Below are 13,477 nucleotides of genomic sequence, written 5' to 3'. Positions count from 1 at the left end.
TCTTCCATCAAATAGAGTTAACTAGCTTTAGCGTTGGAGTTGGCTGTTTTGTCTTTTGTCTGTGCCAGAATTCCATTCCGATGGCATTCCATAACAGACTTCTTGACAAAAAGCTCACTAATTCCTCTCTCCTCCCTGTCATCCCTCTCTCCTTCCTTTCCCTTTCACTGAGTCTGGCAAACGACTGTACTCGTAATTGAGGTCACTTGATTGGCCTGTCTCATTGCAAACACCCTGTTCAGAGCCGCTGGTGTGTGTGAGTGTGTAAATGTGGTTCTGCCGCAATGCTTCCACATCTGTGTGGTTGGGGAGGGAGGAGTGCTGATGAGGGTCTGTGTGTGTGTGTGTGTGTGTGTGTGTGTGTGTGTGTGTGTGTTTTAGTAACTGTTTCGATGGTTATGCAGATATATTTGTGCATTTTGTGCCGTAGTCGTGAGTGGACTCGCATCTCAGCTTCTCTGTTACATTGCGTTGTGCTACGCCGCATTGTTTTCAGTTTTCAAGTCTCTGCTTCTTCAGTGATATATACTGTAAATGTGTGAGTGTGTGTGTGTGTGTGTGTGTGTGTGTGTGTATGCGTGTGTGTGTGTGTGTGTGTGTGTGGACACGACATCAATATGAGCAACAGCCGAGCCAGTAAACCATGCAATCCAGTCTATTATACTCCTAATCCATATAATGAGATTCTCTACAGCTGCAGCTGCACACACACACACACACACACACACACACACACACACACACACACACACACACACACACACACACACACACACACAGGGCTGAGTCTGACAAAGTAAGTGCACATATATATACTGTATACACACACACACACACACACACACACACACACACACACACACACACACACACACACATGCATACATACATATATACACACATATAGGGCTGAGTTTGTCAAAATATATGCACACTCAAACACACACTCATACACACACACAAACAAATAGGGCTTAATCAGGGCAAAGTATGCACACACACATACAGTACACACACACACATACAAACACAAATACATTAAGTTGAATTTAAAATGAATTTGACTTAAATATTTCACAATTAAAGTTTCAATAAAAAGGAAAATATATTGTTTCAACACCTGTTTTATATATAAATTCTTTCAGCTTTTTTTTTTTTGCCAATAATAATGCTTTCTTTGGTGCAGAAATTCCCACCCACTTGGTCACTTACACACTGATCAAAATAAAGACCCAGTATTCAGAGTGTTTATGCTCTTATGCCTTTAAGATGACCCTCAGAGAGAGCAGTGCTGGCAGATAGTGATCTCTAAGCTCTTTTTTAGGGTTTTTCATTACTGTCATTACTGTTAGAGCTTTGTCAGATAATGATCCAGCCTGGTGGATGGGAGACGCTATCTTCACAGCATAAGTATCTCTTCAGTCTCTGCAGGTACAGAGAGGCTGAGCTGCCAGATAACGATCCAGATGTTCAGGTTCAGTGGGAAGTAAGGCAAGGCTGCTAGATAGTGGTTGGAAAGGGCTGAACACGATTGATACTACGCTTCTACAGTTCTTGTCTTGCACAGGATCCCCACAGTGATGAAACAGCTTTGCTGCACCAATTGACTCCATTATGATCACAGCTTAGTCAAAGTTGTGAAATCTTACCTTCTTCCAGCAGCAGTTAAATGGAATAAGGACCCCAATTGATGCAAGAAATTTCACACATTGTTTTCCTCAATCACATTATCCTTTAAACTCGTTAGTAACAACAAAAAAGGGTATTATATATTTTTTCTTGTTTTGAGTATATGTATTTACAGTACAGTATTTACAGTATTTTTTTAAAGGACTTATATGTGTGTGTGTGTGTGTGTGTGTGTGTGTGTGTGTGTGTGTGTGTGTGTGCAGGCTGGAGTTTCAGCATGGGCTCGGCATATCAGTTCCACAGTTGGAGAGTGTTTGTGGTCGTCTGCGCATTACCGTGTGTCTGCGCAGTCGTCGCTCTTACCTTCATGCCAGAAAGTCCACGCTTCTTTCTGGAGGTAAGTGTGTGTATATTTATGTGATAACTTACACCTAAAACACTCAGATTTAGCGTTATAGCTAAATAATCCATGTTAGGTTGGTGCGATGAATCTGAGTACCCATTTTCATGCTGAAGATGATGTGTGGTTTTTATGTTGAAGTATATCTGAATACTGTTTTTTAATATATATATGTATAGACGGGGAAACATGACGAGGCGTGGATGGTGCTGAAACAGATCCACGACACTAACATGCGTGCACGCGGAGAGCCAGAGAAGGTTTTTACTGTGAGTATTATACACTGTTTTTTTTTTTTAAGCTTAGTGAGGACCTTCTATTGTTCTATTTATTACTGGAGTTTCTATCATCTTAATTATGTAAGTGCAAATGGAAGAACGTCAAGATGACAGAAAGTTGCATGTCTGTATATTTTGGTAGTAAAACAAAGCAACACATTGTGATAGTAAAAAAGTTTAGTCCTGTATCGTAGTGTTGCAGTGTTGTTTTGTCTGTGCAGCTCTGAGTGTGTCTCCCCCTGCAGGTGAACCGTATAAAGATCCCTAAGCAGTTGGACGAGTTTGTTGAGATGCAGTCCGAGTCTGCGAACCCTGTGGCTAAAGTCCTTTTCCGAATCCGGAGCGAACTCCGTGGAGTGAGTCCACATCAGCTTGACTTATACACACAGCATGCACATTTGCACTTTTACATCAATTTCAGCTATCAGCATGATCTCTACACATTCCCTTATCTTCAGAAAGCAGGATATCTTGGTCAGTGTTGCAGTTGTTCCAAAGGCTATCCGGGGAACGCCGAAGAATATCAAGTTCTACATAAAGCTGTCATAATGTCCTGACTGAATAAAGACAATAGCAACAATCACAGAAATTGTAATGGTTTCCACTACAAATACAGTCAGAAAATGTTATCATATTGAAACCATTACAGAGTGGTGTCTACAGAGTTGTTTGTTTGGGAACACAAAAGAAAACAGTGTAGAAATTGGATCTAAATCTGGATGATCAACTGGCATTCAGTGATCTACAAGCTGCCAGAGGAGTTCTATTGGTCCATCGCGGCTTTAGACATAACATGGCATAAATTAAAGGCAAATTATCTGTAAAGATTCATAGGGTTACACCATTACACTTTCCATTTAAACCAATTAAATTCCTGTTATATCTATTAAAACCATTACAAATTCTGATTGTATCTATAGATTTTTTCCAGTCAGGGTAACAACTGTATTTTGTGCATACATAATTTGTGTATTTGTGTGTGTGTTTTATAGATATGGCTAACGTTCCTAAAGTGCTGGGATTACCCTGTTAAAGACAACACGGTGAAGCTTGCCATCGTATGGTTCTCTCTGTCATTTGGGTAAAGAAGAAAAAACCTTCCTGCTCTCACACACACACATTCATACACTGATTTTCGACTTTCACATGCCTTCAAGTCATTGCAGTTTACATTGTATACACATGAATAAAGCAGGGAATATGATTTTGTTAGTTTACATAAACTGTGTTTTTTTTTTATAAGTATTATTAACAAAATATACATTTTAAAATCTTACAAGAACATTAGTCGGATTATTGTCATCATTTTAACTGCTTGCCCTAACAAGCTAGCTAACATTAGCTAAAGTGTCAAAGTTCATTTTACATTGTACATTGTATCAGGCTAGCATGATCTAATCTCAGATATGGTTTTAAGAAATGTTTTACTGATACTATAAACTAATGTGAGGGAACCTGATAAATAAAAAAAAAAAATAAGACTATCTAGCTAGAATGAGGTAATCTGATAGTATTTCTAGAAAGGCTTCTTGTCATAAAAAACATTATCTAAGTAGCTAGCATGACAGATAACTTGACCGAATTTGTTGGGAGATTTCATGCAACACATGTAGTTACAGTATTTTGTAATGGAAATACTAGCTAAGTCGCTATTATAAGGTAACCTATGCATGTTTTAAATCACCATTAACTCTGGCTAGCTAGGAGCAGCTAACCTAAAAAGGATTTTTGGAAAGGATTTATGTTCAATGCTAGCACTGCCTAGCTAGCTAACCTAACATTGTTTTAAATAAACTAATCCGACAGGATATTTGAGAAAACATAGACTTTTGAGTTGTAGAAATCAAAATTGATAGGTGCTGGATATTTCTTAAGCACATTTTCATCGATATAACCTTTCCGAATGGAAAGTGAGAAAGAGATGACCTCTTTCGCTTTCTCAGACACACTCGCACTTTTTGTCACAAACAAACAAACATTAATGGTGTGTCTGTGGCAGTGTAATGAGGTGCTGTCCTTTTGTAATTGCTGCGCTAACGGTAGCTGTCGTTAATGTGGACAGGCCCAGAGGCGGAGCTGCGTAAGACGGCCCAGTGTCGGTCTAATTACTGTTGTCATCATGGCCATTGTGCGGATAGGCCCAGAGGCAGAGCTGCGCTAGGGGGACAGATTTATCTGTAATCACAATACGTGTAATGTTAGCTAGCAAATTAAAAGAAGCATTTTTAAATTAGCCTTAAACTTTATTTAATACAAAAGCATTAATATGTTAGAATGTTAGATATGTTAATTACTGCATTACTATTCTTTATATGCTGTATGTAATAACAGCAAACCTTTCTACATATATTAGGAAACTTATCATCAAATCATTTGTATTTTTTTTCTGTTTGCTAAAATATTATCGCTACGATAGATGTGCACTCAGCGAGCGCTCTTCCACCCCCATTCTTCTATAAACACTAGAGGTTTTTTGATCTACAGGAGCTGTAATCCTGTTGTTTTGTTATCCTTAATCTTCCATCGTGTGTGTGTGTGTGTGTGTGTGTGTGTGTGTGTGTGTGTGTGTGTGTGTGTGTGTATCCACCCACTAGAACAGGGTGAGACCAACACATCTTTTTCTCTCAACATGTAAAACATGTAGTAAACCTGTCACGGATCGTTCGAGTAGGTGGACTGTAGAGGGGCATCATCATTCTTTCTCTCTTCTCTTCTTCCCACAAATCACTTCCTCTTTTCTTTCTTCTAAGTTCTAATCTTTCTATTCCTTTTAAGGGTTCTTATTTTTGACACCCAAAATTCACTGAATGCCAAAAACATTCAGCGATTCTATTTATATCTATTAAAATCTTTGAAATTGTAATCGCTGTGATGGAAAGGTCCGAAAAATCCAACATGGCGTCCACAGAACTCGTTACAAACACTTAACAGTAATACAATTATAAGTATTTATTACATCACAAGTTTAATTTATATCTTTTCTTATTTCCTGGATTCCTGGTCAGATCCATTGTTGAGCATAAAATAATACTTTTGGAGATGACAAATGACACAAATAACTAACTATGTAGCTAGCTCTCTATACTTATTTAGAATGCTAAAATCATTAATCAAGTGAAGAACAAACCCAATTGCTCGGTCCATTCGATTTCTTTTAACATGCTGTTCATTGTGATTTATTGTAACATCCTGTGTGCAGGTACTACGGTCTTTCAGTGTGGTTCCCTGATGTAATAAAGCACCTCCAAGCGGATGAATATGCAGCAAGGGTAAAGATCCACAACAACGAGCGCATCGAAGACTTCACCTTCAACTTCACGCTGGAAAACCAGGTGCACTCCAACGGGTTCTTCATCAACGACAGGTGAGAATGACATCCAGACTCCCCCAAGAATTTGGGAGCATTCGGCGTTGTTATTCCGACTTACTGAGGCAATGCCTTCACGAATCTTTCTTTCCTTTTTAGTCTTTGTTTAAAACTGAGATGGTGTTTTTAGTCAGAGAAACGTAGCCTTTTTGAAAACGCTATTCAAAGTGGATCAAATCAAAAAAGGCTTTTGAAAACTTTGACGTATGTAGTCACGTGGACAAATTTGCAACAACATTTCAAAGAATTGTAAAATAAATTTCGCACGCCGAACCGTCTTACGGTTTACTTATGCGCAGTACAGGGACGTTAGCGTTTTCAGTAGTTTCAAGGTGGATGAGCAACTTTTGGAAACATTTGAAAAGGATAGTGTGGATGAGGAGCGTTTTTTGGACGAAAAACCACGTTTTTTGGATTTATCCGGATTTATGCATAGGTACCCTGAATTGCAGTATCAGTGGTAGATGGTTGCTATTTTTTGATTTAACATAGCTGGCATTAACATATAATTCAACACATTATTATTTTGGGGTCATTTCAACTTGAAATTTTGAATCTTCATCTTGAATTTTGCCATAAAAGGTGTAAGAAATCTGAAAAACGGCACAGAAATATTTCTGGGTTAATGTGGGCGGAGCCAGTCACAAACTTGATCATGTGACATCACCAATAGAAGCCCTGTTGTTGTTTCCAGGTTCGGTTTGTGAGATGCTTGGTGAAAATAAGCAACGATGTTACTGTACACATCCAGAACTTTTGGCACCATTTAAACCAAAAAAGTATCAAAACCTGCAACCAGTTTTAAATATATATTAAATAAAAACTTTCATTTATTCACTTGTTTCACATTTCTTAAACTAGTCATTTTTTATTTATTTATTCATTCCTTTATTCATTTTTGCAAACGTGGAATTGTTTAAAAATTATTGGCACCCTTACACATAAGGTTAGAGGTTTTGTGTGTCTGTGTGTGTTCAGGTGTGCTTTAAGTATCAATGAATCTCAATACTATCACTAAACACACACACACACACACACACACACACACACACACACACACACACACACACACACACACAAACACACACACACACACAGTCGTAGGACATCATCGCATCATGCCACAACAACAGGAAATTAAAGCGCCTCTATCTGTTTTTCACATTCTCCCTCAACAAGACCTTCTGATTCTGAATGTTTGATGGTTCATCTGATACTTCATTATGAATCCCTGTTTTTACTTATACACAATGTACACTGGGGACTGGTGCATTAATCCTGAGAGTATACCAGAGCAGAATCACATTATACAGCAGTAAGCAGTAGGTTGGGTTAGTGAGTTGATCTGTGGGAGTTTCAATACAAAGTTTTCATGATTTAATGTATCATATAAAATCATTTTGGAACATCTTTTCAGAAGAGTGGACGTTATTATAACAGCAAATAGTGAATTAGATGTTCCAAAAGATACCAAACTTATTCTCAATTTGTACTTAAATACAGTAACACAGTAGAAATATTTCTTCGCTGTCCAACATTGAAATTCAACTGAATGTAAGTGAAGTTTAATTAAAGTGAATCGGTTTGTCCTCAGGTTCATCAGCATGAAGTTTAAATCGGTCACCTTTAAAGATTCCATCTTCCAGAACTGCTACTTTGAGGATGTCACTTCAATCGGGACTTTCTTCAAGAACTGCACCATCCTGGACACGTTCTTCTATAATACAGGTGTGTATGTGTGTGAAAACGTGTTTTACTGGAATGTCATGTGACGTTTAGATGCAGGTCGAATCCTGATCATTGATTTTCTGCTTTCGGAAAACTAATATTAATTTCCTTAAAGTCTTTATATTTCTCACTGAAACAGGAATTCAATTCTACAAAATGAGGCGTGCGAGTTTCCTTATGTTATTCAGGGTCACTAAGTGTGTTCCGTTGGAAGAGTGCTGTTTAGGACAAAGCCATCACAACAAACATGTTCATCTGATTAAGATTTCAGGTCTGGACAAACAGCTTTCAGCAGGATAAAACCCAGACCCTGCCTCAAACAACGTGTATCATATATTTCCTCAAGAGAAACAGCAGCGATAAATCTTCAAAAGAGTATTTCCTATAATAATAGAGGTTGTCGGTTTGATGGATTTGCTTCCCACGGAAACAAAACGAAGCAATATTGTTTTGGATGCTGAACAAGTAGTAAAGAATATCAAAATCTCTCAGTGGAGGAAAGGGCTGGACCTAAGAGGTGGACCTGATGGAAGAAGCAGATGTGCTGTCATGCTGCAGTGATAGGAAGTTTAATTAAATGTAGGATCGAAGTATAAATCAAAAGTACAATGAAGTACTAGAACCACCGAACGACAGATTTGATGGAAATCAGAGGAGTTGTGGAAGCAGAAGGAGTAGATGGTATTATGGGTTGCATTTCTCAAGATGGCCGCCATAATAAAGCAGGAATACACTGAACTCTACAGAGTAAACATTTCTGATTTGGAAATTGAAACCTTGGACAGTTTGAGAATTTAAGAACGTTGCATCTCGTCTGAAACTATTGTGTTGGGCAAAAGTATTGGGACACCTGGCTTTTCCACAAAAATTGGAGGCACACAGTTTTACAGGATTATATTGTCTTTAAATGCACAAAATGTTTCCTTTACTCGAACTAACAGACCCAAACCACAACGCCAGCTCCATGAAGATATGAAAGATCTCTTGCTGTAGAGCTTTAAACCTTATTGAATATGATTAATGTGAACATTGACTGCATCCCAGGCCTCCTCACCTCACCTACATGAGTATCTGACTTACTGTATGAGCACAAATCCCCACAAAATCTCATGTTCCTAGAAGTGCAGAGGTTATTTTAGATCAAATGGGGACTAAATGTGGAATGGGATGTCCAAAAAAATGGACATACCAATCTTATGGTGGAGTGTCCACAAACTTTGGTTTATATCGTGTATATTTTAGTGGAGACCATATAAATGAGATGTTATGGATTTTGTAAATAAAGCATAGGACTAATCCGTGTTTCTCATACACAGATATCGACGACTCAAAATTTATCGGCTCCTCTGTGATCAACATCACATTTGCACACAATAAGACGGGCTGCCAGGTCACATTCGATGATGACTACAGTGCCTACTGGGTGTACTTTATTAACTTCCTAGGAACCCTGGCTGTTTTGCCAGGTAACATAGTCTCCGCCCTGCTGATGGACAAAGTCGGGCGGTTAAGCATGCTGGGTAAGATGTACTGTAAGAACCTCTCAATCAGGCATGTGGACTGAAACATTCTGGACATTGGAGCTGTTTTCCTTGGTTTTGATGTTGTATGTTGTTCGGTGTTGATCAGGAGGATCGATGGTTCTCTCCGGTATTAGTTGTTTCTTCCTGTGGTTTGGCACCAGCGAGTCGATGATGATCGCAATGCTCTGCCTCTATAACGGCCTCAGCATATCCGCCTGGAACTCCCTGGATGTAGTCACAGCCGAGCTGTATCCCACCGACAGGAGGTACACACACACACACACACACACACACACACACACACACTGCTAAATCTGTAAAACATCCACCACTGGTTTTCTCCATGTCACAAATGAAACTGTTTTTATGTGTTTGCTGATTTCTTCAGTGTGAATTAAAATGAATAAATGGATTTTTTTAGAATGCAAAATGCATATAATTTTCCTCTTTTTGTGTGTGTGTGTGTGTGTGTGTGTGTGTGTGTGTGTGTGGCAGGGGAACAGGATTCGGGTTCTGTAATGCCATGTGTAAGTTAGCAGCCGTGTTTGGGAACCTGATCTTCGGCTCATTGGTGGGCATCACTAAAGCGATTCCCATCCTCCTGGCATCGGGCGTGCTGGTGGGCGGCGGCCTCGTGGGACTACGACTCCCAGACACGCGTGCCAACGTCCTCATGTGACCCCCAAACTCCGTCCACTCCTCTCCGAACGGACTGTTGCCACGGAAACAAGAAGGACACTCCGGGTTGGGGCAGCTGCACCGGGCGACAACATTGTCTGATTATTTATTGAGTTGTACACTCAGTGTTAGATCGTTAATTTGATGGGGTTTTTTTTCATTAAAGCTGCAGTATGTAACATCCAGAAAATTGGAGAAATATTTTAGTCACATTTAATAACACTGTTTTGCCTCTTAAGATGATCCTGGATCAGTTTCTGGCTTCACACCGACAGTTTTATAAATAGCAGCTGAACCTTCTTTCCCGTGCCTAATATAATGGCGTCGATTTGCGATGATGTATAAAAAAAACCAAAAAAAAAAACAATTGCAAAATGGACCTTTCAGTTTCTCGAGACTGTCGAAATTTGCACATGTTTTTATTTCCTTTTTTATTATGAGCACAAAAAAGTTACTCACTGCAGCTTTAATATGGAGTCATATTTATTGATATTTATCGGGGAAAAAATTGCAATCTCGACCAAATTCTGCAAAAAGGTTCTAGAATAATCGAACAGTGCCGAAAGCAGAAGCTGAGATGATTATATCACTTTGTGCATTGTTAAAACAGGGATACGGGAATCCTTTATGTGTATAACAATATTCCTTTTAAATGATGATCATTATTTTAAGATGGACGATGTTTTTCGGCTTTGAGTCGATCCGAGGCAATCGAGACCAACGGCGGCTACTCCTCTCAGTGTAGGCAGAAAAGAAAAGAAAAGAAATTCAGATTAATTTTGGGGTTTTTTTTCTAATTAAAGCGGAAGACATTTTAAAGCAGCGATAAGGCTTTCGTCTTCGTTCTCGTCTTTGTGAACTTTGTCGTGTGGTTAATCGACGCTTTTTTGCAAGGGCTTGCCTTCGTAGTGTGTGTAGTTATATTTATTTCAATTCGCCGTGTCGGTTTTTATCCGTCTCTCTCCCTTTTTTTTGCTTCCTCCTCGAACCCGAGTCTGCATGCACGCCTGTTCGTGTACGTGTGACGGCCCTTGCTGCGATTCTGTCGCGTTTCTCACTCATGCTGCTGTGCGTTTCGTCTTCTCGAATCACGGAATGGCCTTTTTCTCTCGATACCGTGCCTCTTTCGCCCTCTGTCCATCTGCCTCCTGCACGTCAGTATCTCATCCCCTTTCTGTGTGTGTGCGCAAGTTTCCTACTTGCTTTTTCACCTGTAAGTCATTCGGATCAGACGTAAGGCCTATTTCTTGACCCTAAAAGAGAGACAGATTAGCTGATCAGGAAGACTCAAAGGAAGGTGTCTTGAAAGCATGACCAATTTTAGCTGAATGTTTGAAGGAAGCAGGAGGTTCTCCTGAAACTGTACGGTTCTCACCTAAGAAGCTTCTGAAAAAAGTTACAGTACTGAAGGTGTCGCTAAAACGCTGAGAATGACTGTGGGTGTGGTCTTCCTCTGGTCTTCTGTATGTCACACCTTTTTGGCGCCATCTAGCGTTGGAACAAGCAGCACACAACTGCGCACACCTGAACAGGTTCTTCTACACATTGGCTGCTATCGTGTTTGGATCAGACGTTGATGTTTCTTTTGATGAATTTATAAATGTGCCATATGACATTTGCAATACCGTACAGGGTTGATTTATTTTATTTTATTTTTAATCTATTTGTCTTTTTTTTTTTTTTACATTGATAAGTGAATGTTGTGCAGAAATATATTGTATTATATATAGAACGGCCTTGTTTTTTATTTTTATTTTTAATTTTGTGTACCTTTGTTGGGTGGATTAGATTTCCCATTTCTGGTGATCAATACGTCTTTTTAAATGTGCATTTCTTTTTTTTTTTTTTTTTTTTACATTTTTGTAAATTTTTTATAGCACAAATGAACGATCCTGACGTATTACAGTGACGTTATTTTAGCATTAAGACCAAAACCAAAAGCACATTTATACCAGTGATCAGTATCTCTGCACATGTTTGTACACGTTTTTTTTTTCCTTTTCTCTACCTGGTTCGATTTACCTGTGTTTTTATTGTAGATCACCACATAAGTGGAAGCTGAAACCAGGATCAGTTACGGTTCATTCATGTGGCAGCTCAAATCAATCCATTCACCTGCATCCATCCATCCACCTGCCCCTTTTCATCTCTCCATCATTGAGCAAACACAAAAATAAACCAACACAGCACTCAAACACAAAATAATACTACTACTAATCATCATCATCATCATCATCATCAACATAATGTTGTCTTTAAACCGGCTATTGCATGCATGTTATGGAGATTTCTCTCTGTGTTTGTCGTGTCACATCTCCAAAATAAATGGAGTAGAAATAATAATGATAATAATAAAGGTGTGTATGATTTTGGTGATTTGTTGTGTATGATGTATGATGTGACTGAGTCTCTGAGGATGTTGTGGCTCGGCTTCTATAGAGTTTATTAAATATGTGTAAAATCTTCGGCCAAATCTTTCCTCTGGATATTCTGGATTTATTTTGAAGAGAAAAAGTCAGTGTGAAACTTCAGGAGTGAAACTGAAGTGGATTCGGTTTTGGATCCGTTTGAACTGAAATAAAAAAAAATTATATCTAAAGAACAAACAGGTTTCTGTGAATTTGTTTATATTATTTTATTGTTTATAGTGATGAAGCAGCAGTTTTGTTTCTGTGGAGAAATAAATATGACATCTGGAGGTAACATTTAATAACAAATATATATAGTTTAAAGTTAAAAGCAAAAGAAAAAAATTAAAGAAAGAAAGAAAGAAAGAAAGAAAGAAAGAAAGAAAGAAAGAAAGAAACTGGAAGAAACGGAGGAAGAATGAAGAAAGAAAAAAGAGAAAAAAAAAAACAAGAAAAGATACAGAAGTAAGAGGATAAAAGGAAAAATAATAAAAGAAAGAAAGATGGAAAGATTGATGAAGAAAAAGAGTGAGAGTGGGTAAACACTGGTAAACAAATATAGATGGAAAGATAGAGTGATATAGATAATAGATATAATGGAGATAATAGAAAAGTATAACAAAGGTATTTAACATTGTGATATATCCTAAGTACAAATGTGTGTTTGCATGATTTTACCACTAGATGGCGATATGTACCCATCCACCTTGTAATACAAACGTTAGGAAACCCCGAGTCTTTTATGGTTCCTGAGAGACATGTGCATGTCCCTTTTTTTTTTTTTTCAAATGCATCAAATTTTTACTTTGACCAAATAGATAGATAGATAGATAGATAGATAGATAGATAGATAGATAGATAGATAGATAGATAGATAGATAGATAGATAGATAGATAGATAGATAGATAGATAGATAGATAGATAGATAGAATGTTTGCTCTTTAAATAATGCGTATAGAGCTAATTGTCTTGTTGTATGGTTCCAATAAACCGCAGTCCAGATTGAGTTGCATGGTGTTGAAGTATGGAAGGGTTGCCATGTTGGTTCAAGTTTTCTTTCACTTTTTAGAATAAGTCTCCAACCTTCCCTGCTCCAAAACAACCCCAAACCATTAACCTTCCACCTAAATGTTTGACTCCATGGGTGAGACTCCTGTCCTGTTCTCTTCCTCTTCTGTCACAATTGGACTCCACAGAACTTTTTGTAGTCATTCATTGTTCAATTCTTGTGTGTTTTTGCCTTTTACCAAGTTTTTTTTGCATAGAAACAAATGCATGTGTCTTAAAAACAATAAAAGACTAGATGTTTCCACACTTTTGACAGCCACTGTATGTTGGAAAAGTAAGGTGTCCCAATACTTTTGTATATTTGATGCATGTCTATGTAACAAATCACTAATATGGTTTAGTGTAGGAACGTGCACCAGGGTTGGGACAAAGGTTTCTTGAACACCAGAGTAGGATA

The 13,477-nt window shown here is 38.3% G+C and overlaps 1 protein-coding gene across 1 annotated transcript in view; it reads left to right on the top strand.

Annotated features, from left to right (window-relative positions):
- Positions 1–12,209, top strand: part of LOC310738593 (synaptic vesicle glycoprotein 2C) — a 33,128-nt gene extending 20,919 nt beyond the window's left edge. The window contains exons 5-13 of the mRNA XM_083563717.1: positions 1,893–2,026; positions 2,209–2,298; positions 2,553–2,663; positions 3,300–3,388; positions 5,507–5,671; positions 7,269–7,402; positions 8,719–8,922; positions 9,032–9,191; positions 9,421–12,209. Coding sequence (XP_083419843.1) covers positions 1,893–2,026; positions 2,209–2,298; positions 2,553–2,663; positions 3,300–3,388; positions 5,507–5,671; positions 7,269–7,402; positions 8,719–8,922; positions 9,032–9,191; positions 9,421–9,604 — 1,271 coding nt within the window. The 3' untranslated portion in view covers positions 9,605–12,209. The remainder of the gene's footprint in view (positions 1–1,892; positions 2,027–2,208; positions 2,299–2,552; positions 2,664–3,299; positions 3,389–5,506; positions 5,672–7,268; positions 7,403–8,718; positions 8,923–9,031; positions 9,192–9,420) is intronic.
- Positions 12,210–13,477: the final 1,268 nt, after the last annotated feature.

The sequence above is a fragment of the Silurus aristotelis genome (assembly GCF_946808225.1).
Source record: "Silurus aristotelis genome assembly, chromosome: 16".
NCBI lineage: Eukaryota > Metazoa > Chordata > Actinopteri > Siluriformes > Siluridae > Silurus > Silurus aristotelis.
This window is presented reverse-complemented; position numbering and strand designations above follow the sequence as displayed.